This window comes from Cydia fagiglandana, chromosome 9 (genome assembly GCF_963556715.1).
Source record: "Cydia fagiglandana chromosome 9, ilCydFagi1.1, whole genome shotgun sequence".
NCBI classification, from domain to species: Eukaryota; Metazoa; Arthropoda; class Insecta; order Lepidoptera; family Tortricidae; genus Cydia; species Cydia fagiglandana.
The window spans coordinates 18,774,681-18,800,221 of record NC_085940.1 but is presented as its reverse complement, the minus strand read 5'-3'; the positions used below and the strand labels follow the sequence as shown (position 1 = coordinate 18,800,221).

Here is a 25,541-nt window from a genome sequence, read left to right as displayed (position 1 = left end):
ACAGACTTTACAACAAAAACAACAAATCTATCTAAACTAAAATTAGCTTGGTATCTAAACGTACTTTAGTTTTGTCAACTTGTTATAAAGGCGCTTTTACATCACGCATTCGTCTCATTTTTGTTTGTAAGATTTTCTCCAGTGAACGATCCCTTTAATAGATGTTCGAAAACCTGCCTATTTGGGAAAATTCGTTATGATATCATTCTGTGGAAATTCTGCAATAATTGCCATGAAATTTAACAGATCTTTAATAAAATTAAAATTATTTATTTGAATTTCCCTGAAAACTACTACATATCTTATAAATAAAAAACAAAGAGCTACGGTGAAAACAAATAAAACTCTCGTGCGAAACATTTTGAACGTCTTGAAAAAAAAAAAGATAATGACAGAAGTATGTGATTGCTGAGTGTGTATGTGTAGAACAAAATGTCAGGTTCAAATAAATTGGTAATATTTCTTTCTTATTAGTTAATTTCTGATAATTCCAACCTTGCCTGGCAAATCAAATAGATGTGCACAAAAATTCATCCTTTGTCAAAAACCTTGACAGCTGTTCCATATACCCTAAATCCGATAGAACTTTCCCGTCAACTGTTTTTGAATTTTACAACGATTACGCTATTGTTCTCCGCTTTCGATTCAAAATTACCCTTTCGCTCTTCATTTCTGATCGTCCCCGCACGCATTGTCCTTCTAGACTTGCTAGAAACACGAGAATGACGATGCAATTTCGGTGGTCTGACCATTCTGACTGTTTGTTATCGGCGGTTCCAGACGCTGCGCGTGCAGTCGGCGGAGGGCACGACGCGCGTGGAAATGTCCAGCAGTGACGTGACGGCGGCGCTATACGAGCGCGTGCACGACGCGCTGCACCTGCGCTCGTTCGCGTTTGCGCTGCACCGAGACCGCGCTAAGACGGACGAGCTCGTCTCCAGCAAGTCGCAGAGGCTCTGTGACGCTGGACTACGCCACGGCGATATGCTGTATCTCAGCCCTGTTAATGGTGCTATTATCTTTGAGCCATCAGACACTGCACAGGTAACAATAACAATGCAATGCAAATATGTTTATTTGACTCCCTAGCCTTCAAGATTTTCCTCTGAAGACAGCTTTGTAAAAGGTCTAATACCAACTTGGGGTACAGTGCCTATTCTTTATCAAATATTTGTCTAAATATTCATGTTGGACCTCTTTGTATAACAGAAAAGAGAAAGGAACCATTGGTTGAAAAGAAAGTATTTTAAATTGTCAATTTACAGTAGAGTTTTGAACAGTATAATTCAACAGTGTTTGTTTCATAACACGTGGTACTACAGCAAACCGTAACAATAGAATATAAGGTTTGTTCAAAGACAATATCATTTATTTATTTATTCCCAATGGGTATGGGATTAAATTAGTGTACAATAAAGGAAATAATCTGACTGTTCTCTACAAATTTATAGGCCACTACCGCGGGACCATCACACATGGAGGCTGGGCCGTCCACACCCATGGACGCAGCTGCCTCGGCTCCGTCTAAGAATAGTAAACAAACAAACAAGCCTCCTGAGGATGAACTAGATCTGCAGCTCTATCAGATGCCTGGTCATATTCAACGCCAGAGAGATCCTAAATTGTAAGTCATTCAGCTGGTTTATATAATTTTGAGTTATAAACTGAAATAATTATGTACTAAGTGACCAAGGCCTCCAGTGCCCCAGACTGTAATCAAGCCAGCGTCCTCTGCTATCGAGGCAGGTGCCTATGGCATTTGGCCACAGCGGCATAGGTTGAATTTTTCTAAGTACACTTCTTACTGAAGGCTTATGGCGCCCACTGGCTGCCGGGATAGCAGAGGACGCTGGTTCAATATCAGCCTGGGGCACTGGAAGTTCAAGCTACAGGTCATAGGTAACTCAGGTAGCTGCCATCTTCAAATGAAAATTTTCTCATCAGGTGTAGGCACAATTCAGCAGGGTGCTGCGTACACTGCTCGCCGCTGGAGCCCTGGGATGAAGGCTACCTGCGTGAGCACAACATCAAGCACATGTCTTTCCACTCCTATCTGCGCAAGATCACGTCTGGCAAGTTTGTCTCGCTGGCCGAGCCGAACCTTACTATTAAACCAGGTTAGCATATCTTGGCCTTGTTGCCTGAATTAAATATCTAAATTAAATAAATATCTAATTACATAGATAGTATGCCTTTGCCGAAGGGCAACCAGACAAAGAATACAAAAGATGGGAGATAATAGAGGGATAATGTGCAACGCTATTTTATTTTATAATTTATAATTACATAGTATGCGGCCGTTATTTTTATGACAAGCCTTGATATTTTATTTTTAATTACGATCTCAGACTACGGATTTTTTTACATAGCCAATACTAAGTCTTGATATTGTGTACTGTTAGGTCAATTTGTTTACACATGATTCCTGTTCCCAGGTTGCACGGAGCACCCTCCCTGGCCGCGCGGCATCTGCTCCAAATGCGCGCCCGGAGCCCTAACCCTGAACCGGCAACCGTTCCGCTTCGTCGACAACGTACTGGTCGAGTCAGCGGCTGTCGTTGAACGGTTCCTGGGCTACTGGCGGGCTTCGGGGCATCAGCGAGTTGGTTATTTGATTGGACAATATGAGCATCACCCGCTGGTGCCACTAGGTACGTTTTTATAACGTTTAAATTATTCTAAAGAACGTGTTTAGCTGCCATTCGTGTTTGTATATTAAATTTGGCCCGTCATACTTTTTGGAATTCTCACAAGTGCTATAAACGGCTAAAGTTGGACTTTTTGTTGATTATTGTCCTACATTTCACATGAGTATGTAGATGGTAATAAAAGGTAATGCAATAAAGAATGATTATGATTAAATCCATCGGTCAGATTATGCGATTTTGGTATTTAGAAAAGGTAACAGGGTAGATATTTTCTGAGAGGGTTGAATGGATTTACCCAAGCTTGAAGTTAAGCGACACTAATGTCATCTCTAAAGGCAATATTTTACTTTAAAATATAATAATTTATTACAGACACTGGTCCATATTCCACTGTAATATTATCTTGGCAGTTTCCTAAAATATGCGTTTATCCAACAGGTATCCGTGCGAGAGTAGAAGCGATCTACGAGCCTCCCCAAACGTCATCCCGCGACCACGTCACAATAGCCCCCGACCCTAAAGGGGAGCTCGTGGACCACATCTGCTCCAAGCTAGGGCTCCGTCGGGTGGGATGGCTGTTCACTGATCTGCTGCCGTTGCCAGACAAGCCCGGACAAGTGCAGTGTACGAGGTAAATATTTATTTATTTATATATAGATGTTACAATTAATTACTTAGTACAAATAACTCTATTTCCGTACAGTAGATGGCGCTGCGGAACCCGAACCGAAAATGAGAGGAAAGAATTGTAGAAAATTACTGACTGAAACATGCTGCGTTTGTTAAATAAAATGTGATTTTATATAAGTCAAGACTAAAATATCACACATATATTATCTGATGACTGATTGTATTACTTTATTTTTCATAGTTCCGTAATTACGCAATTGTTCCTTTTAGTCACGTAATTATTAAAAGATGAATAGCTATCCGGAATTACGTAATTACGGAATGGAAGCCCTACGTTAGTGAATGACGCTATTTGTATAGACATTTTCTGTCTTGATTCATTCTTTCGTGATAAGTCTTAATTGTTAACCATAGACTAGGAATCCTCTAGACCGAGTTTTTTTTTTTTAAATTATGAATGGGCTTACTCATGGCCACAGACTAGCCGAGGCGTAGACGTGGCCTACGATGGAGCGAGCTCGCCCAGAAGGTGCCTGTTCACTCTTGATTTGAAGGTTGCCGGGTTATAAGAACACGGAAATATAGACGCCGGCAAGGAATTCCATTCCTTGGCAGTGCGCATAAGGAAAGTAGAAGCAAAGCGCTTCGTGCGAATTGGTGGAATATCTACCAAGCAAGGATGGAAACCGCAATTATTTCATTCAACCGATGATGCCAATAATGCGGGGGTGCGCGGGACGAGGTGAGCGAAGTCCCGTGCCGTGATTGGTCCGTTCAAAGACACGGACGTCACACAAAGACACTTTCGACTCGAACATGGAGTAAACTTACCTTATGCGTGGCAGAGGGGGTAGCGCGACTATGCTCAGCCTGGAGGATGTTTTGTCGGTGTTGTTAACTAACTTCCTTTGTTCCCAGGGGCGTAGACACGCATTTTCTATCTGCTCAAGAATGTATAATGGCGGCGCACTTCCAGAACGAGTACCCGAACGCGTGCCGGCACGCGGACAGCGGGTACTATGGATCCAAGTTCGTCACCGTGGCGGTTACAGGTTACTTTCTGACTACTATTTAATTTTTTTAAGACCTTTTTTGTATGCATTTTCTCAAATGAATTTTACGCCTAAGACCCTAAGCTTTTAACAAAAGCCATTGCTAATACAGTATTTGCCACGTGCCAAAGCAACAATGTCCTTTAAAAAGCAACTGTATCGTGATAGTATTAAGGTTCAAATCTATGTATTAATATGAGGGCTTGCCTACATCGAGGGTAGGACGATCGACCACCTGGTCGATCGTCCTACTTTTCCAAAACATGTTAACTCGTATGAGCTGTTACATAGATTTGAACCTTAATACTATCATGATACAATTGCTTTTTAAACGACTTTGCCAACGGGAGCCGACCGCTCACACAAAAGAAACAATAGCTTTTGTAAAGATTAGGGTTGCAGACGTCAAAATCATAATATGTTTATATTTTCGGAGTTTTCTGACTAAATCTTCCTGGCGTTATCCCGGCATTTTGCCACGGCTCATGGGAGCCTGGGGTCCGCTTGACAACTAATCCCATGATTTGACGTAGGCACTAGTTTTTACGAAAGCGACTGCCATCTGACCTTCCAACCCAGAGGGGAAACTAGGCCTTATTGCGATTAGTCCGGTTTCCTCACGATGTTTTCCTTCACCGAAAAGCGGCTGGCAAATATCAAATGATATTTCGTACAAAAGTTCCGAAAAACTCGTTGGTACGAGCCGGGGTTTGAACCCGCGACCTCCGGATTGAAAGTCGCACGCTCTTACCGCTAGGCCACCAGCGCGCAGTTTTCTGACTAAATATTGACCTATAATCGTCTGTTTCCCTTCACTACAGAATAAATAATAGTACTATCGTACAGAAAGGACACTTCCTACAAAACAGAAGTTTGACACCAATTCAAGGACGAATCATGCTGTCCCATTCTTATTTTATTTATTTATTTATTGATCAAATTTATTTCAAATATATTGATTATGTATGGCACTAGTCCTTTCGGCTAATTAGGGTTGTCAACATTCAAATCATTATCTTATCTGTGGTCGAGCACGCAAAGGGACGTCAAGTTGTGCCAACTCTAATAATGGGAGAGCTGCTGACCCGAACGGAGTCGAGAATGCCCGAAAGGAGGAGTGTCGCCCCACTGCCTTTACGAAACTTCCTGCCGACATCATCATCATCATCATCATCTCAGCCATAAGACGTCCACTGCTGAACATAGGCCTCCCCCTTGGACCTCCATACGTGCCGGTTGGAAACGACCCGCATCCAGCGTCTTCCGGCGACCTTAACAAGATCGTCTGTCCATCTTGTGGGTGGACGTCCTACGCTGCGCTTGCTAGTCCGTGGTCTCCACTCGAGCACTTTTCGACCCCATCGGCCATCTTCTCTGCGTGCAATGTGGCCTGCCCATTGCCACTTCAGCTTGCTAATCCGGTGGGCTATGTCGGTGACTTTAGTTCGTCTACGGCCTGCCGACATAGAATACAGAATTAAATAAGTTTTTGGCAAAAATTTCATTTTTGGTACAAGCTTTTATCGCTGACTGTACTTTTCTTTCCACAGGCAACTAATGCTCATCGAGACAATTCTAAAAATCCCAAACACAATTAGGTTTCGTTGTTTTACCACATAGTTCATATGGCCACCTCCTGGCCATCAGCTCGATGACACCATAATATTGCATTGTCACCCGACTTACGTATGTATGCAAAATTTCAGCTCAATCGGAAACCGGGAAGTGCATCAAATTTAACTTGCAAGATTTGATTACACACAGACAACGGTCAGGTGAAACTAGGGTTTGCACGACGAATCCGAAATGTATGGGAAGATCCGCGGATCCGGATCCAGATCCGGATAATTTTCATACATTTCGGATCCGGATTGCAAACCCTAGGTGAAACTAAATAAAAGCTTGTAAAATACCATATTTGTTGTCAGGCGACAGCACGAACCAGATCCACCTGGAGGGCTACCAGGTGTCGGCGCAGGCGCAGGCGCTGGAGCGCTGCGGCCTGCTGCTGCCCACGCGCGACGCGCCCGACCTGGGCTACGTGCGCGACCCCACGCCCGACCGGCCCGTGCCCGACGTCTATTATAAGGTACGTTTTACGTTCGTCTTAAAATAATTTGGTAATAGGGTTGGTAACTGTCAAAGCTTTGCATAGAGGGCGCCATCATAGCTTGCCCTTTTTTATTTATTTATTACTATTCGGAGATCCAACAGCTGTTAACATGTTAATAGGTTTTTCTCAAACATGCAATGAAATATTGATGTTATGTTCCTTATAATAGGCTGCGAAGTATGACGTTTCAGGTGCGGCTAGGACAAAAGGTAGATAATGGACTTTCATACAAATCTTGCAGGCCTAGGCCGGCAAAGTCCTCTTTTTTAATTTTCATTTCACAGATATTTGTGACACAGCATCGTGGCATTCATCCATTAAAAAAAACTAGAGGCAGTATTTGCTTTATGGTTCGTAATGACACTCTGCCACTACGCCTGTAAAAAAAAAACTAAAAACAATGTTTGCTATAATTTGCAGTTTTATTTGTATAAAATCAACATGAATTTAATATATAATACATTATTAACCAAATTCTATAATTTTAAATTATAAATTTAACTACACAAATAAAAACATTTAAAATATTTCATCTAAACGTTAGCGGTAAAAAGGTCTACTCAAACACGCGTAGTTATTTTTTTTTAAATTGTTATGGAGGTAAAGTTGAAAAATGTTCATTCTGTTTTATTGGATTTATGGTGCGTTGTTGATTTTTTTACTATAATATGAGTTCCGACGAAATAATGAAATTAATATTAATTGTAATCGTAGGTGTTGGAATTGGCAGCGTAAGCAGAATTGATTTTAAATAACTTGCTGCCCCTGCCGCCAAGTCAAAGACGAAGTATGTATATGGTTGCTTATGGCAATTTTATTATTTGAGAAACTAAGAAAAATGGCTTACAGTTTATTAGAAACAGTTTTGTGGCATATTTTAAATGAATGTAACTACAAATTCGTCAACACTGTGGAAATTATACTTATTTAAGTACTCCATGCATAAAGCAACGATGTATGTGAAACATGATATCAACATGAAAGACTATGTAAACTTATGTGACGAAAACGACAGTCAGACGGATACAAGGCGAAAAAATCAAAGATACATGAAAGTATACGGGTAGTAAATATACACGACTCGTGTAAAACATACGCGTGATAATGATATAGGTACGTGTTGGTTATATTTTGGGTGTAGTTTACTTTTAGTTTTTTCTATACATAAATAAAACTTGGCTTTCGTGGATATTTTATTTTATTTATTTCATTGCATGTTTGAGAAAAGCACTATACATACCTCGGCGGGAAATGGGGTTGCCCGCGCTCAGACCTATCCGGCCTCGCTTCGCTCGGCCGTCTATATGTCTTCGGCCGGCAACCCCTTTCGTCCCGGCCTCTGTAGTAATGTACTATTATAAATGTGATACAAAAAGCCAATTACAGATTCTCACCATCATCAGGTTTCTAAGAGATTTGGCTTAAAGGGCTGGCATCCACGGTATTAAAAAACGAAAATTTGACACAATTCTAGGACAGGGCAAGCCATGATGGCGCCATCTGCTAAAAACTTCCACCGGACAACCCCATTAGAACAAGTTGAATGAGCCATGTAGACGTTGTGGATGTGAAATGTGGACATTCATTGCAAAGGCCGAAGGGAACTGAAGTAACGTCACCGTTAGTACTTTTTGTACCGAAAGTGACTGAAATAGCAAGACACGTTCGTACGTTTACGTGAAAATACGATGGAAATTAATTTATTATGCACTATATCTTTAATATAGGGTGTTTGGTACATGGTTTGCCAAATTAAAACGGCAGATAGGTTGAGTCATTTGCTATTTTCTCAGGCCTAGAAATTTTTAATTTGGCGCACAGATTTTTTTTTTCACTTCTATGCCAGGTTTTCGTAAATTTCAAATTTTAACATGCGTAGTAGTAAAGAAAACCCATGGCCAATTTTGTTTTTCTAGGCATGAGAAGATAGCAAATGACTCAACCTATCTGCGGTTTTAATTTGGCAAACGATGTACCAAACACCCTGTATAGAGAAAGGGACCAGTAAAACAACCTTTGCTGCTTGAAGATATATTGACAGATCAGAAATCCACAGCTTCACAAGTGGACAGTAACAACGACACGACAACGACTGCCATCCGCGGCAAGCTACAATATAATACTATACTCTGTCAAGCAATCTCCGTCAGTAGAAAAAAGCGGCAAATTCAAAATATGTAGGCGCGAAGGCTAATCATCTCATAGAAAATTAGAATTTCGCGCCTTTTGCTACTGACGGACTTGTTTGACCGGCTATATCAAAAGTTATTGATTGCAAGAATAAGCGTAAAGCCTAAGAAATGGTGCCCCCGAACTAGATGTAAGGTGTATTCTAGCAATTCTGAATACTGCAAGTTATTGGATAATGGACTCTAATATAATGGAGTTATGGGTGATTTTCATTATCCTGTCGGTAGTTGAGAATAGTGCAGTACCCAACATTATCATTAAACAGTTTTGAAGACAACTCGATTATCATTGACGCATACCATGACATGGCGCAATCAGTAGGATCCGAAACTAGAATCCCAAAGGGAATATGATTCTGTAGTATTCTGAATTACCCGAATACACCACATGCTATACGGCGCCACGTGTTTGTGGTAACTGAATTATCTATCTACATTTGACAACCAGAGTTAGGTACCTACTGCATATTGTAAAGTTCCCTACAGCGACATCTGTAGTGCCTTATGGGAATATAGTTCAGATTCCGAAAAAGGCTACCAACTTTTAGTATGTTGATGGGCATGGCATAGGGTCCCCAAAACTGCCGGGAGACAGCGGCGCCGGCCATCTACTTCAGCGGAATGACGTCATCAAAACGACTCCCGTCTCGTTGCGAATATTGCATATTGTACCCAAACTATGATGAATATGACGATGTACAATTAATAAAAATAAAATATATTCTATTCTATGCATGGTACATAATCGTGTGGGGTATTGAATGAAATCTAATTAAATATTCTATATTTCATTTATACAGTGTGTACATGCCCAACGACATACTAAAAGTTGATAGCGGTTTCCGGATCTGAACTATCTCTTCGACCGTTTCCCATAAGGCATAGTACTACTGCGTAGTTTAGCTGGTTAATTCGAGGCACTATTTATTCTTACACTTTATTCAATTTTTTACTATTAATAACTCTTTGGTATGTACTTATTACTACTATATGATACGACGACCGTATCGCCGTGGTCGAAGCTAACGATACGGGGTTTACCAGGTGGATGTTTGGCCATAAAGTACTGACGCATATTACTGTCCACCTGGCCCCAATTTCACATCGGTGACAGGTGCGACGAATTGTAAAATCACTGTTTCTGACGTCACAGGCATCCATGGGCTACGATTACCACTTACCATCGGGCGAGCCGTATTCCTGTTTGCCACCATCATTGTATTATTTAAAAAACTTTATTATGTCGAAAAAAAACAGATATTTCTCCTGCGAAGTTTCTGACAATTGTCAAAGATTTAGAAGAATTGTAGGTAATTCTTGACAGGTAATGAGATATATGTCGGAATTTCGTGACAATTGTAGTGTTTCTTGTGACAATTGTCATAAACTTAGCAAGAGAAATATCTGTTTTTTCCGATATCATAAAGTTTTTTTAAAAAATACAATGATGGTGGCAAACAGGAATACGGCCCGCCCGATGGTAAGCGGTAACCGTAGCCCATGGATGCCTGTGACGTCAGCAACAGTGATTTTACAATTCGTCGCACCTGTCACGTTGGTGAAACAGGGGCCTGATAGAACCCCACCAACGATACAATACGGCTTATGTACTAACAGCGACACTTAACTGACCATCGCGGTGTACCTTAATAGCGTTATTCATAAACGCATTACTGGCCTGGATTAGCCATGAATCGTTTCGTTTTATTTGTCATTTTGACTTACGTATTTGTAAGAAAAGGATCAAACATAATTTAAATAAATCAGCCACGTACATTTTTATGAATAAGCGGGTTAGTCTTTGCAACAAGGATTACGATTTGTCAGTTAACAGTGTGAATTGTATCTTCGCGGTCGATGCAAACGACACTGCTTAGGAAGGCTACCTCCCATTAACACTCCGTTCGATGGAAATGCGAATTTAAACACTACTCCTAAACGACTATTAGTTTAATGGGAAGTACCCTGATAAACTCCGATAAACACGATAAAATATAACAATCAAGTCATTCCTCTCCGTAAAGCCTACATCACAGTCTTAGACCCTTAGCGGCGCCGCGTGAAAATATATCTCTTACCCTAAAGCGGGCCGTTACATTGACATTAATACTTACACTAATTATAGCTACGTGAGACTGGGCCTCGGTCACATCGATAACAAAATATATGTATTTTAAGTGGCAACCGAACCACAACAAGCTCAAAATACTTCAAAAAAGTCTATAAAAATAGCGCCGACCGTAGAGTTTGGTCTGCGAAAAGTAGAGGTAGAAATTATTATTAGAGGCGGCCGCAGTTGGAGATAAAGATAGAGCTGTGAGGCTTGCCGGCCAGGTCACCTGTGCCGCTTAGCCGGTCGACAATCTCCAGGCCTTCGACAACATTCCCGAAGATCGCCGAGAAACCGCGCATCTCGCGCAGTATGATCCTAAACTGGGAGCCGACCAATCCGAGCATATCGTGCCGTTTCTGCGAGCGACGCATACCTACAGAACCGCGCACAGCTGGCAGCCGAGAATCATCCGGCATGAAGTAACCTTCAGCGTAAACGCTTCGTCCGCCGCGACCGTTGTTTAGTTCGAAATCTCCAGTTATAACGCTCTCGCCTTCCCAGCATTGGAAAACGGAGCAGCCGCGATAGCCTACTCCGAGCTCCCCTGTAGCCAAAGCTGCAAAGTTGCGTGACATACGCGGCGCTGCGTCCTCTCGTAATGCAATGACCACACGGCCTGCAGGAGCTCCGTCTATTTCCAGCGCGAAGAAGAAGTGAGGTCTTGTTGAAGGAGACGGAGGCGCGGCTGCGGTCAGTGAGCGAGCGAATAACTGCGCCATACAGTAGTTCGCTAAGAAAAGCACCGGATCGACCGCTTCCGGCGGCCCCGGGACCTCAGCCGCCGCCAAAGCATTCCGCAGCAAATCGAAATTGACTGGCGCTAGTGAGCAGCGCGCTAAATCATCCAATCGACAGTTTATCAGGGTTCGATCGTATAGCGCTTTCAAGCGATCACGTTCAGCAGCGATAACCGGCAACGCTACATTTGCTGATGGCTCTGATTCGACGACCGGCGAGGCTAATTCCCCTTCTAGCCTCACTTTGAGGGCAGTAGCGGCGTCTAAAGCTCGAAGCAGTGAGTTCCGCTGGCGTTCCGCTAGCTGAGTCAATTCTGAATGCAATGCCCTCGCGTCTCGGAGTAGCATCGCTCGGACTTCCGCCGCTGGACGGAGCATATGCGGGGCATGCTCGGTGCACGCCCGACAGGCTAACACATTGCATGTAGCACACCAGAGCGCTGGCATCACATGCGGAGCGCATACATCCTGCTCTTCGACCGACAGCGCCTCTGACTCTTGATTCTGAAGCCGTAGGGCCAAAGCCAAAACTGGGGCGTGAGTCGGTAAATGCTCAACCAATCCTCCAGGCGGTACGGTTCGCTTCCAGCAATGCACGCAGTATATCTCCCTCCCGGCGCCGAGGACGTGGCGGGTGCAAGTGAGACAGAAGTAGTGTCGGCACTGGAGAAGCTTGGGCTCGTGCTCTGCCTCGTCGAAGGCGCGGTGACAGTTGGGGCAGCGGGCCAGCTCCTCTATCGAACCTGGGGGCGAGGATTGTGCCATCTGCGAACAACACACGGTCAACGTTAACGTAAAGGCAAGGTTTCTAGAAAAAAATATAATACTTTTGTAAGGGATTGAGAGAAGATGCGCTCATAAAATTGTGGGAACACTAACCATCCCTGACAATGACTTTAGTTAGACTCATTATCTTTTAATCGCTTTCACTTATTCTACCCAGATTTAGGCTTAGTTAGGCACAGACATATGTTGATCTACTGTGGGCTTATGATGACCGATGTTAGAAAAACTTAGACCAGATATTATTCGTCCTTTTGACACTTTATTAAAATAGAAAGGCACATTTTTTGTGTCTCCAGTATAAGTATTTTAATTGACGTACACTGTTTTGAACTAAAAATTCCCGCCGAGTTTCGTACGCCGGATTTTTTGGGACCGGGGTTTATATTTAAGGATAGATGATAGTTTTTTGACATACAAAAGCGCATTGTAATAAAAGCCTTAATTATGATTTTTTTATATAGATTTAAAATACCCAAAATTGAAAAGTACTCACTTCACCGGCCATCCTTTTCCGCTCGTTCCCACACTTAGGTCACTAGTGTTCACATTCCCGTAACTAACTACCGTAACTAAACTTAGTTGGACGAGGGCTGCCACATCACTGTTATGTACACAGCGGAGCTGGACGCTCGATCAACAGTTGGAGTTGGCGCTGTGACTTTGTTATGACGTCGCTTTACCACAGAATAAATAATACACAGACGACGATGGCCTTACGAGGGATGACATGCGCGGTTTCACTAAACTGGGATGCTGAACACCGTGCGAAATGGTCCGCCATTAAAAAATCAATAACGCTACGCTAACATCACTGAAAGAAAAATGATGTATTACAGAGTAGATAATAGGGAGCGTGCCCTGCGTGCCTGAAATGTTGTCCGTCTTTAACGACACTTTCTCTTTTTCGCTTACTAGGTTTTGCTTGTTAGGGTTCCGTACCCAAAGGGTAAAACGGGACCCTATTACTAAGACTTCGCTGTCCGTCCGTCCGTCCGTCCGTCCGTCCGTCTGTCACCAGGCTGTATCTCACGAACCGTGATAGCTAGACAGTTGAAATTTTCACAGATGATGTATTTCTGTTGCCGCTATAACAACAAATACTAAAAACAGAATAAAATAAAGATTTAAATGGGGCTCCCATACAATAAACGTGATTTTTGACCAAAGTTAAGCAACGTCGGGAGGGGTCAGTACTTGGATGGGTGACCGTTTTCTTTTTGCTTTTTTTTGTTTTGTTTTTTTGCATTATGGTACGGAACCCTTCGTGCGCGAGTCCGACTCGCACTTGCCCGGTTTTTTAGGGTTCCGTACCCAAAGGGTAAAACGGGACCCTATTACTAAGACTTCGCTGTCCGTCCGTCCGTCCGTCCGTCCGTCCGTCCGTCCGTCCGTCCGTCCGTCTGTCACCAGGCTGTATCTCACGAACCGTGATAGCTAGACAGTTGAAATTTTCACAGATGATGTATTTCTGTTGCCGCTATAACAACAAATACTAAAAACAGAATAAAATAAAGATTTAAATGGGGCTCCCATACAACAAACGTGATTTTTGACCAAAGTTAAGCAACGTCGGGAGGGGTCAGTACTTGGATGGGTGACCGTTTTCTTTTTGCTTTTTTTTTTTCATTATGGTACGGAACCCTTCGTGCGCGAGTGCGACTCGCACTTGCCCGGTTTTTTTATTACTGTCGTGAGTAAAGCGTGTTCGGACAATTGACTGATACAGCATAAACTACCTAATCTACCTACGTTTCCCACTTCTGGCATGGCCCTCATCTCATTGTACAAGAGAGTATGGGTCTTAGTCTTCGCACTATCGCAATGCGGACACACACTTGATTTTATTTGCAGCTGTATGCAGGTTTTTCCACGATGTTTTCTTTAACTTCTGCACCTATATCCCGCGTAGTGCCCTGGCCCTAGAGTTAGTTTTCCTCCAAGAACTTTTTCTTTACCTAGGCTAGGTCGAATTTTCTCCTGACCTTTCTTTCAAATGGTCTCCTTTTATTTAATATAATAAACAGGTTTCTGTTTCAAAACTCGAAAAAATAGATACGTTACCCCACGGCAAAGCCACCCCGCCATGCACCAACGACAACTTCGCACCGTAACGCCGCCCACGCGCCCGCCCCAGAAGGGCGTAACTATCATACTCTAGTTCACGATCGCGTCATTTTGTGCAAAGTTGTCGTCAGATGCGCGAAACTTTACCACCTCTCACACCCAAAGGGGAGTAAGTCTGTATGAAAATATAGGGACTTATGACCTTTTAGATTGGGACAACGGCCACGCTCTAGGCACAAAAAGGCTTAAGTCAGTATGGGATTCGAAGAGAGTTCAAACTTTTTGCTTTAAAGGGATAACTGCAAGGTTATATTGTCAGATGCGCGAGGTTGTAATGTCTGCTCGAAACCAAAAGGTCTTATGCCAGTATGAAACTCATATACTGTTATGACCTTTTCTGTTATCATATTTACAACGACACAGGACCAGACTGTACAATCACGATCATTTTATCTACCATTCTCGCCCCTATGTCTTTTGACATAAGATATATACATAGAAATGTTTGTTGGGACGTCCGTTATCACTACCCGGCGTATCGATTGCGTGCATGTAGGTCACCTAGGCATTTCGCGGTAATAGGTATCCTAGGCTTTATTGAATGCCTGGTTGGGCGCACGCGTATTGGTGGTGGTTTCAAGGCCGGGAGCGATGTTGATTTTAGCTTTTGATATGATTTATGATTGTAGGTAGTTTTAGTTCTTTTGTTCCTTGTATGAAGGCTGGAAAATGAATAAATTATTACAATTTGTAATGAAATAATAATGATATCGGTTTGCAAACTTAAACCTTTAGGCCGCTTGTAGACGTCCGGTGTTTTCGCCGGACAACGGACCGTGTTACGCAACTACGTCTAGTTTTGTATGTGCCTACAGACAACTGCACCCAAGAATACAAGACATCGTCACCGAACACGGAAAATTGTCCGGCGAAAACACCGGACGTCTACAAGCGGCCTTATAAGGCATACGGGTGTCAGGAATTATGCAAAATTGAACTCTATCACTTTGAAATAAAGTTCAAAATCAGGCGGGAAATATATTCCCTCTGCCTTATAAAGGCTTAATGCTTTCGACTTTGCGACTCAAATAGTAGTGTGACTGCTACCATCGCCCACACTGTTAACTGACAGTTCGTAAACCTTATTACAAAAGGCATAAGGTCCACCGATGGACAATTAAGTTAAGAGTGTTGCTGTTTGTACATATTGAAAGGCATTAAAAACGAGTTGAGAAAAAATTAGTTTATGTAACGAACGAAGTGAGTTTTATAAAAGGATCACACGAGTGTTAGTTACATATATTTAATATACTTGGTCAAGCAGATCTTGTCAGTAGAAAAAGGCGGCAAATTTGAAAAATGTAGGCGCGAAGGGATAGCGTCTAATAGAAAATTTGAATTTCGCGCCTTTTTCTACTGATAAGATTTGCTTGACCATCTATATATGTGTAGATAAGGCAGTGCAGCTTATAATACAGTATGTATCAGAACGAAAGGCCAAGAAAGAGACCCATTAATGTTTAGGTCATACTGAGCAACTTTTACAATGAACCCCGAAAACGCGGAAATAAAAAACCGGGCAAGTGCGAGTCGGACTCGCGCACGAAGGGTTCCGTACCATAATGCAAAAAAAAAACAAAAACAAAAAAAAGGCAAAAAAAAAACGGTCACCCATCCAAGTACTGACCACTCCCGACGTTGCTTAACTTTGGTCAAAAATCACGTTTGTTGTATGGGAGCCCCATTTAAATCTTTATTTTATTCTGTTTTTAGTATTTGTTGTTAAAGCGGCAATAGAAATACATCATCTGTGAAAATTTCAACTGTATAGCTATTATGGTTCGTGAGATACAGCCTGGTGACAGACGGACGGACGGACGGACGGACGGACAGCGAAGTCTTAGTAATAGGGTCCCGTTTTACCCTTTGGGTACGGAACCCTAAAAATGACTCTCCCACAGGAAATTTCAACATCAGACCAGCAAAATGTATGTCACATTCAATTTTTTTCCGCGTTTTCGGGGTTGGTCCCATAGTAAAAGTTGCTCAGTATGACCTAAACATTAATGGGTCTCTTTTTTGGCCTTTCGTTCTGACACATACTGTATAAGTTCTTTATATATTCAGGAACCGCATGTCACGGCCGGCGTTGGGGCATTGTTGCTCACTCGCCGATCTCGCGGATATGAGGTGGCGTCTAAATTTGAATGTAATTAAAGTATCGGCTATCGATACTTTAAAGTTAATTTTATTATAAGCTAGCTGTTAGCTTATCGTTTCTGAATATATTGGTATAGGGAGATTAAGGAGGTTATGATATAAATAGTTTTAGGTCACTTTTGGTTTATTAGGTGTATTTATTTACAATATTTACATTAAAATAGTATTCCTTTGGACCCGTGTTATTATTTCGCGAATAAAACTGCAAAATTGTATCTGATGTAACGTGTCTTACAGACACTGCTTATGCTGAGCGGCATCCTATTTGGTGTACATTTCTTTACTTATTTAATTTGTTCTTTATTCTTTATTTCACTGTAGTCATGTTCATAATACATAAGGTGCTGTGCTGTTCATAATTTGCTGTACCTAATGTGTGTTTTTACGTCAAATAAATATTTCCTATTTCTATTTCTGCCCATTTTGTAAAACACATGCCATGCGATTATATAAATTGAGACACAAGTGAACAGTGTCTGCTGTTTCATTCGAGAACAGGACATACAATCTTTACCCTCGTATGGTCCACAGTACAAACTTTTTTTTTTAAATTGAACCTTGTTTTAAAGTAAAATGGGATGAATTTCGTTTAATTAAACAAAAGAAATGCTACTTTGGTTTATGAAAGTTTCTAATTAAATTGAATCGGAGTGTAGGTACATTGTAATGCACATTGGGCGTTACGAGGTTATATTTGTGTCTGAAGCACTCGAACTCTCAAATATTAAAGGGAAGGCTATATTTTCTGAACCTGGATTTAGGACGTAGTAGAAATCTAGGCCAAGGCCCCATAGATGTCAAGGATCTAGGCTATATGAAATTATTCCCACAGGTATGCTTTACGATATGCATTCTTAGGGCTCATTTAGACTATGCAAGAACTCGCATGCGAGTTTCATTACATTGCGGGTTTTGATAAGTTGGTTGAATTGGATGTAACCAACAGTCCGTAATGTAACTAAAATCGCATTCGCGCGCCTCCAAATTAGGCCTTACTGCCAAGTTTGTGCAAAGTTAGCGTGGTCAGAGTCTCCCAAGTAACACAACGTAGCTGAATATTGTTTGAATAATAGAGCATGCCGTACTTAATGCTGAATAAGGTAGCTGTATAACAGCTGAATAAGCGTTATACAGACGTTATACAGAAGGTTTGGGCGCAAAGTGGGCAGTGCCCACGCCGCTTATTTCTGAATAACAGTAATGTAATAGCTATATAAGTGTATGCCCACACATTGAATCGCTGAATAACACTTGTATAGAGGCTGTCAAAAGCTTATATACCGCTTTTAAACCAAAGTTATCCAGCTTTGTACACAATGAATCAGTTATTCACACGTTATGAAGCTTTTGGTTCCAAAGTGCATTTTTACAGACAATATATTCAGATATTTGTGTTAAATCAATGATTTGTCTTCCATTTTAATTTGTGAACTCGTGTCAAAGTGTAGTTTCTGCAGTAAAAGCTTACAAAATAAGGAGGACATCACCCATATATTTATTTGATGTTTACATAACTTCAATTTCATTGCGCATGCGACTTTACTGTTAATATATATATGCATTTTATTTAAAATTTTAAAGCGCCGCGTAAATAATGCACCGTTTCAAAAGTAAATATAGAAAATTTACTACTCCACATTTAAATTTGTAATTTTTCTGCTGTGTTTAGATGTTTTAGTGATAGAAAATGTACTTTAACAAGTTATGCTACGATAAAACTAGTATTAAAAATGAATAAAATGGGTTTTTCAGTTCATTTTCAATTCCTATATAATTGTAGAGGTTAGAAAGTGAGCAACCGTAATGGCGTCCGACTGTGCTGAATATAAGCTGCTGCCACAGCTATTATTGTGCTAATTTCTGAATAAGCATTCACATTATTCGCGTTACTAAGCAACATGTTAGATAATAATGGTCTTAAGTCTTAACACAACAAGTTTTGAATAACATCAGTATAATAGTAATTGTTTTCTCAATCTTAAAGCCTATTAGGGTTCTATACACAAATAGTAAAAACCACATAGATCCTCACTACTTTGATGATAAAACATTATAGGTATGTAACACGGGCAATATTCAATCCTACTTCCCACTAATATTATAAACGCGATATAATATATAAGTTATATGATAAATCTGGGGGCACGGCAGTTTACACAGTTATTTTTTCCGTTATCAGTTCCGACAAATATGTAGTAGGTAAAGGTAACGCAAAGATGTACGACGTGAGTACGAAGATGTATATAGTATGAGTGGTATGGTTACGAGTATGGTATGAATATGAATATGGTATAGGTGCGAAGGTGAGGGTATATCATTCATTCATTCATATTAGTAGCGGGTATCACGGGTATGAGTACAATTAAGTATAGTTTGATATGGGCAGTATTGTTTAGGTATGAGTACGAGTACAGTGTGGGATGGGTATGAGTAGACCCACTTGAAAACTAAAAACAGTCTGTTCAAAATCGACAGGAGAATCGATTTCGCTATGAGGGTGATTATTTTATTTTTCTCATACCCAGTCCAGTCTACAACTTTTTAATGCAACAATATGAATAACTAGCATTTGACACATTGTTTGCCAACTAACAACAACCTTAAATGGCCATTGGTAAACTTTATCTCGTTGCAATAAGGTATGAAAATGGTCAGTTAACAGTGTTTACGATGGTAACTAGCAATTGTTTTACGTCATTAAAAGTAGAGATGCAACGGATAGTTGTTTGGCCGGATTCCGGATATCCGGCCTGGACACTGGCCGAATATCCGGTATCCGGCCGCCGGATATTCGGCCGGCGGAACTATACCTACATTTCGATTTTTCCGGTGCGCATTCTGCAGGTTTGACCTGTTTCCTAGTAAACGTTCGCGCGGACTCATTTCTAGGTTCGAAATGAGTGCGCGTGCAAGTCAGTGGAATGATTAAATTGTTTTAAAATAATAAACAAGTACGATTATGACCGTGTCTGTTTCTTAAATCCAATTTGTTTACTCCGAAATCATGCAATGTTACTATCCGGTATCCGGCCGAATAGAAGGTCACTATCCGGTATCCGACCGGATAGTAAAATAGTGGCCGGATAGGCCGGATAGTAACCGGATATCCGGTGCATCTCTAATTAAAAGGACTATGCATCTTGTGTAAAATAACCAATCGAAGAGAATTGTTAAGAAAACTAAACCTCGATTTTTTAAATAATGGTTGGATTAAAGAATATGCGTATTTATTCTTGATGCGTTCAAAATAAAATAAAAACACGCTCAAGCTCAAAGCAATCAGACTCAAGTAGCACTGTTGACCGTGTATAAAGCTACGGAACCCTCTCCACTGCGCACTTGTTGATACTAAGCAGTAGTTTGAATAGCGCTTCTCATTGCGTTCATTTTGCAGCTTTTAGCAAGAAAATATAGTATATGTGTACTAAAATCGCTATAACTTAAGTATAAGTGTTGTTTTAGTATTTATTATTCAGACGTTATGCCAATAAAAGCCATAATTAACCCATATATGCAGCTACTGAATAACAAATAATATGTGGATTTTATTACAGCTTCCAGTAACAGCGTCCACCTTTATTCAAAAACTAGCGTTAAAACAGAAACTGCAACCGCTTTTATACAGTTGAAAGTCTTCACCGACGCTTCTTTTCAGCATTTAGTAGCCACTATCACATTTTTCTTAATATTGTCTGCTTAAAATCATACAACACAGAATATATACAGCTAATTGCTGCTAATGCTGCTATTATGCAGCTTTTAGTAACCACAAATGCTTTAAGCTGAATAATGTCTAAGTAACCGTGTAAGAAATAAGTATTATTCAGCTTTAATATGCAAAACCGATACTATGCAAAATTTATTCAGCATTTATTGGTATAAAGGCCCCACTAGGCCCACATATTTTCTTATTCCGAATTTAGTAATTTCCACCGCATATACACAAAATTTATGCAATCTTAATTTGAATAAGATGATAATTTTACTCTATTATCCTGCTCGTGTGTTACTTGGGCTACATTCATGTTTTGCTGTTCAATTATTCTATGCATTTTTTTACTCTGAAACAAATGTAGCAAGCACTTATTTTATTTGAAATTAGTTTTCTATGTCGCTGTGTGTGAAATCTACAGACAAAACATCCTCCAGACTGAGCATAGTCGCGCTACCCGCTCTGCCACGCGACCCGGTCTGCTGCGCTGTGTAATTGAATATGTGTACAAAACGCGAGAGTTTAAAGTGTTATATTGAAATCATTCACATCAACTCTCCTACCAACTCCTATCTATTGTCAAGTCTGTGTTTGACTCTCGTTAGCAAAATCAACCATAATATTGTCGTCGGTTATGCGATAGTTACTCATGAAATAAATCTATGTAAACGGATAATTTCGCGTAAATTTGCAATACATTCGTGGTACCTACGCGAAATAATCCTATACATAATTTTGTTTCATGAATGTTAACCATATTATCCTCACACCGCAAAACGCTGAAAGCTTACGAAGCAGTAGCTAACTTCTATAACCCTCTTTTGTTTTAGGAAAAAGACGCCTACGGCAACGAAGTGTCCGTCTCTCTCCGACGGGTGCCAGTAGCCTACCTACTAGTAGACGTGCCCTGCGGCGTGAGCACCAACGCTTCACCCCTCCTCAGCCCGCGGGCGGCCTTCCCTCCCGCGCACCGCCCCCTGCCGCAGTATCTACAGACGAGGGAAGCGTTGCACAAGCATTTGGAAGATTCTGAGAGTTTCTTAGAGGTTAGTGTCTTGATCTATAGTCATTAACCCGCGGAGCGCCGTATTTACAGTATTATCACACGTAGGGCGCTCCACGGGTTATGTTTCCGTTTCCGCTTCATAAGCATCTGGATTATTCTGAGAGTTTACTTGGGGTAAGTGTCTCTTAAGGTAGGTACCAACGTATCTATTACCTTTCCCCCTATAGTTATTTTTTTCGTCATCGTATATTCCTTTCGTTTCCTAATGTTTAATCAGCAAAGAAAACTTTGACAAACATTTGGAATAAAATTAGTCTACGGCTTGTTTACTTAAGTAAAAATTTGGTTATTCTGAAAAAATCCCAATGAATGTTTATTTGTACGCAGGCGATGTCCGACCTGCACACGCTGGTGTACATCGCCAGCAACGAGACGCTGCCGATCCCGCTGGAGGCGCTGGACGCGCTGCTGGCCGCCGTGCGCGCGCGCGACGCGCTCGCCGCCGAGCGCTGGCGCGCCGGGACGCCCGCCTGGGCCACGCTCGAGCACCTGTGTGCCACTCAGGTTACTGTCTACACTACACTGGCAAACACACACTGCTAAATACCTAGGCAGAGACGTAGTGTGACACCATACTGCCCTGCATACTTCCCATACCACACGTCGAGTGGCCGGAGTAACAGATACGTCGAGTTGCCATACGCCAGGACATGTCAGAGTTAGAATTGGACGTTAGAATGCTGACCGATACATGCGACCCATAGGCTCTCTCTACCTATAGAGGTAGAGAGAGGAAAAGATATAATTAATCACGCTTTAATCGCTATGACCCATAGATATAGTTCGTTTTTTAGGGTTCCGTACCCAAAGGGTAAAACGGGACCCTATTACTAAGACTTCGCTGTCCGTCTGTCCGTCCGTCCGTCTGTCACCAGGCTGTATCTCACGAACCGTGATAGCTAGACAGTTGAAATTTTCACAGATGATGTATTTCTGTTGCCGCTATAACAACAAATACTAAAAACAGAATAAAATAATGATTTAAATGGGGCTCCCATACAACAAACGTGATTTTTGACCAAAGTTAAGCAACGTCGGGAGGGGTCAGTACTTGGATGGGTGACCGTTTTTTTTTTTGCTTTTTTTTTGTTTTTTTTTTGCATTATGGTACGGAACCCTACGTGCGCGAGTCCAACTCGCACTTGCCCGGTTTTTTAGCATTAAAAAGAACTTGCAAGAAGGTAAGCGATCTTGACATGTCTTTTAATTGAAAAACGCTTTTTAAAAATCAAAAACTATTACTAATGAAAGCAGAAGAATATAAATGATCGTATTAGATTCATAATTGTTACATATTTGCCGTGACTTATTTTTAAAACGTGTTTTTCAAAGACACATCAAGATTGTTTACCTTTTTTCTAATGCTAAAAAAACGAACTATAGTAGTTATGCGTCACTTTTTCCTCGTTACATGTGAATTACAAAGAGACAGAGGTAGTTTCCTTGCGCACAAAACGGCCAGTGTAGACGTGCCCCGACCGAGGCGGCACACGCGAGGCACGTCTATAATGGCCGGTTTGTGCGCAAGGAAATTGCCTAGCGCGTATGCTCACTCTCTGTGGACGCCGGGTCCATTGATATTGACTCTAAACAGTAAATAACATGTGTTTGTATATCAGGACGACCAGATGGCAGCGTCAGTGGGCGACGAGAGCGGCGTGTGGACGTGCGGGATCTGCACCTTCCACAACTCCATGCGGCGCGACGCGTGCGAGATGTGCGCTATGCCGCGGTGAGTGATAGCTTCATCAGTGGCGGATTTGCAGTCTGCCGCCCTAGGCCCCAGGCCCTGTAGGTGCCCCTTTCTCAGCACCCATCGTATTGACTACATTTTGAGTTATTTTCTTGTTATCAGCGAGTTTTTTGTCACAATTTGCCGCCCTAGGCCCGGGCCTATTTGGCCTTAGGGCAAATCCGCCACTGAGCTTGATACTAGGTAATTTGCAGTGACTCTACGGCAAATAGAACTTGAAATAGAGGAATATTGTCAAAGTAAGTTATATAATGGGGTTATATAGAAGGGGGAGGCCTATGTTCAGCAGTGGACGTCTTATGGCTGAGATGATGATGATGATGAAGTTATATAATTATTACATCGCTCGAAAAGATAAGCGCTCAGGAAGTTTTGCGCATTTTCTTGTCCTAATTACTTTTTGTTACTGTATTTTTTAACCTTTTCGCCGCCATTGGCTTGATATGAAGTCAGTACATTTCATGCCCCACACGCCACGACTTGATATTTTATACGGGTTGTCTACGTCCAAGTTTTGATATGGCGTTGATGACAGTTTATTACTTCATTGCCGTGGCGGCGAAAAGGTTAAAAATAGTAGTTTATGTGACTGCTACATAATGAAATGCATTAAAAGTTTAGGGTTTATGAAACGAACGAAGTGAGTTTCATAATAGGTTCTCACGAGTGTTTTAATGCCTAATTATGTACAGTAACATACACTGCTTTATTTATAAACATCTGTGAGAACATTGTTTTGTCCGCAGGGGTACGAGTAACGCTATGTAAATACAAATATGAAGCAAGCTGGGTTAGAGTAGGACGCCGACTCGGCGGCGGCCGCGACTTTTATATACGAGAGAGAAGCTGAATAATAATGCATTGTACTCGCTTGTTTTATTTACCACCCCTGACCACATGGTACAGTCGCCATCAGATATATCAGAGCGGCCGAGGTGCTTAAAAATATCTGAACTCGCACTCTAACGCCTTGACAATAGAGGCGTGTTCAGATATTTGTGAGCACCTTGGCTGCTGGGATATATCTGATGGCGACTGTACAATAGAACAATAGGTATTCCTTCCAGGGATCGAACCTGGAAAGAATCATCTAGGTTCACGAAAATATAGGTAGGGGTAGGTATTAGATTTATGTATAAGTCGTAGTCGGGTCACATGTCTCGAAGAGTAGTTACCTACCAATACGCATATTTGCAAAGCCTGTGGCGTTTCTCCTTCGAGTATGACGAAGACCATGACGACTTGCCACTTGCTTTCGGAATATGTGACGTAAGGTCTTTGTATCTTATACATATACCTTTAAACGTTCTTGTATATTTATTTATTTAGATATATATTTCGGGGATCTCGGAAATTGCTCCTACGATTTCGATGAAATTTGCTACAAGGGGGTTTTCGGGGGCGCAAAATCGATGTAGCTAGGTCTTATCTCTGGGAAAACGCGCATTTTTTTAGTTTTAGTAATTTTGTTTTCCGAGCATAGCTCGGTCTCCCAGGATATTTTGAGCCGAAATGGCAGGTCACCATTAGGCTGCGTTTCGAAAAAGGAGATGTGCAAGGGATGTTCGTTAAGAACCAATAAAATCACTTCATTAGTGTTATCTCGCTCAGCGTGTAGTGATTGTTATATTTTTCACAAGTATATATATGAGATGCTAAGTGTCGTCACGTTATGCTACTTAAGGCACAGAATAAATAATAGTACTAGGTACAGAAGACTCACTTTCTAACAAAACGCGTCTGTTACGATCAGCACTGATATGGCCACTAGGTGGCGACAGCGCCACGCGCGGCTTATGGCTTTCCCCAAAATTGGGGTGGAACGGATGTACTTTTAGCTACCTGTAGCAAAGCGACGAAATCGCGGAGTGAGCCACGCCTGCTTAAGGCATGTTTTCTCTCATCTTATTGCTAATTAAGGCAAGGAATAAAACAAAAACATAGATTTTGTAAAAATACTTTATTCAATATGTACAATTTAGTAACTAAGCGTCGCACGGCGCAGCGGACGGACGAGACTAGCACACTAGCGGTCAACAGCCAAAGGACTCCCAATGAATAAGGCCAGCAATGGTACATATAAAGACACTTTAAAGGCGATGCTAGCGTGCTAGAAGTTCGATATTCTTCATCTTTTAGGTCTTTAAAAGGAGCATTCCACGGGCTGTCCCGTACAAACGCATTTTATTTCCTGTATTGCGACTTTTTTCTCGGCATTTAAAGCAGGCGATTATTTTTCTGTACATATTTTTGACCATTTGTCATAGTAAAGGAATCTCTTATACCTTTAAATCTTCAGAAACTTCGCGTTTGTACGGGACAACGGTAGACAATTTCATGGAATGCTCCAAAAGAGAGTAAAACAGAATCAGGTGACTAGGGAAGGCACCCAATGCCGTTTAGTATAGGTATACATTTTGTTAAATACCTAAAAGACCAAACCTATATGGTACTCTTA

General features: G+C 41.5%; 2 protein-coding genes across 2 annotated transcripts; one reads left to right on the top strand and one right to left on the bottom strand.

Moving 5' to 3' along the window:
- The first annotated feature begins 373 nt into the window (after positions 1 to 373).
- On the top strand, positions 374 to 23,949 carry LOC134667548 (nuclear protein localization protein 4 homolog). Its single transcript, XM_063524974.1, has 12 exons — positions 374 to 453; positions 781 to 1,044; positions 1,452 to 1,624; positions 1,945 to 2,117; positions 2,436 to 2,651; positions 3,087 to 3,279; positions 4,197 to 4,330; positions 6,259 to 6,419; positions 21,095 to 21,310; positions 21,658 to 21,834; positions 22,950 to 23,062; positions 23,830 to 23,949. The coding sequence occupies exons 1-12, from the start codon at positions 433 to 435 to the stop codon at positions 23,849 to 23,851; spliced, it is 1,863 nt and encodes a 620-aa protein (XP_063381044.1). The 5' UTR covers positions 374 to 432; the 3' UTR covers positions 23,852 to 23,949.
- LOC134667526 (uncharacterized) lies at positions 10,179 to 12,848 on the bottom strand. The gene is made up of 2 exons (XM_063524950.1): positions 12,762 to 12,848; positions 10,179 to 12,247 (listed from the first exon to the last, which is right to left on the bottom strand). Exons 1-2 carry the CDS (start codon positions 12,771 to 12,773, stop codon positions 10,913 to 10,915), a joined length of 1,347 nt encoding a protein of 448 aa, XP_063381020.1. The 5' UTR covers positions 12,774 to 12,848; the 3' UTR covers positions 10,179 to 10,912.
- Positions 23,950 to 25,541: the final 1,592 nt, after the last annotated feature.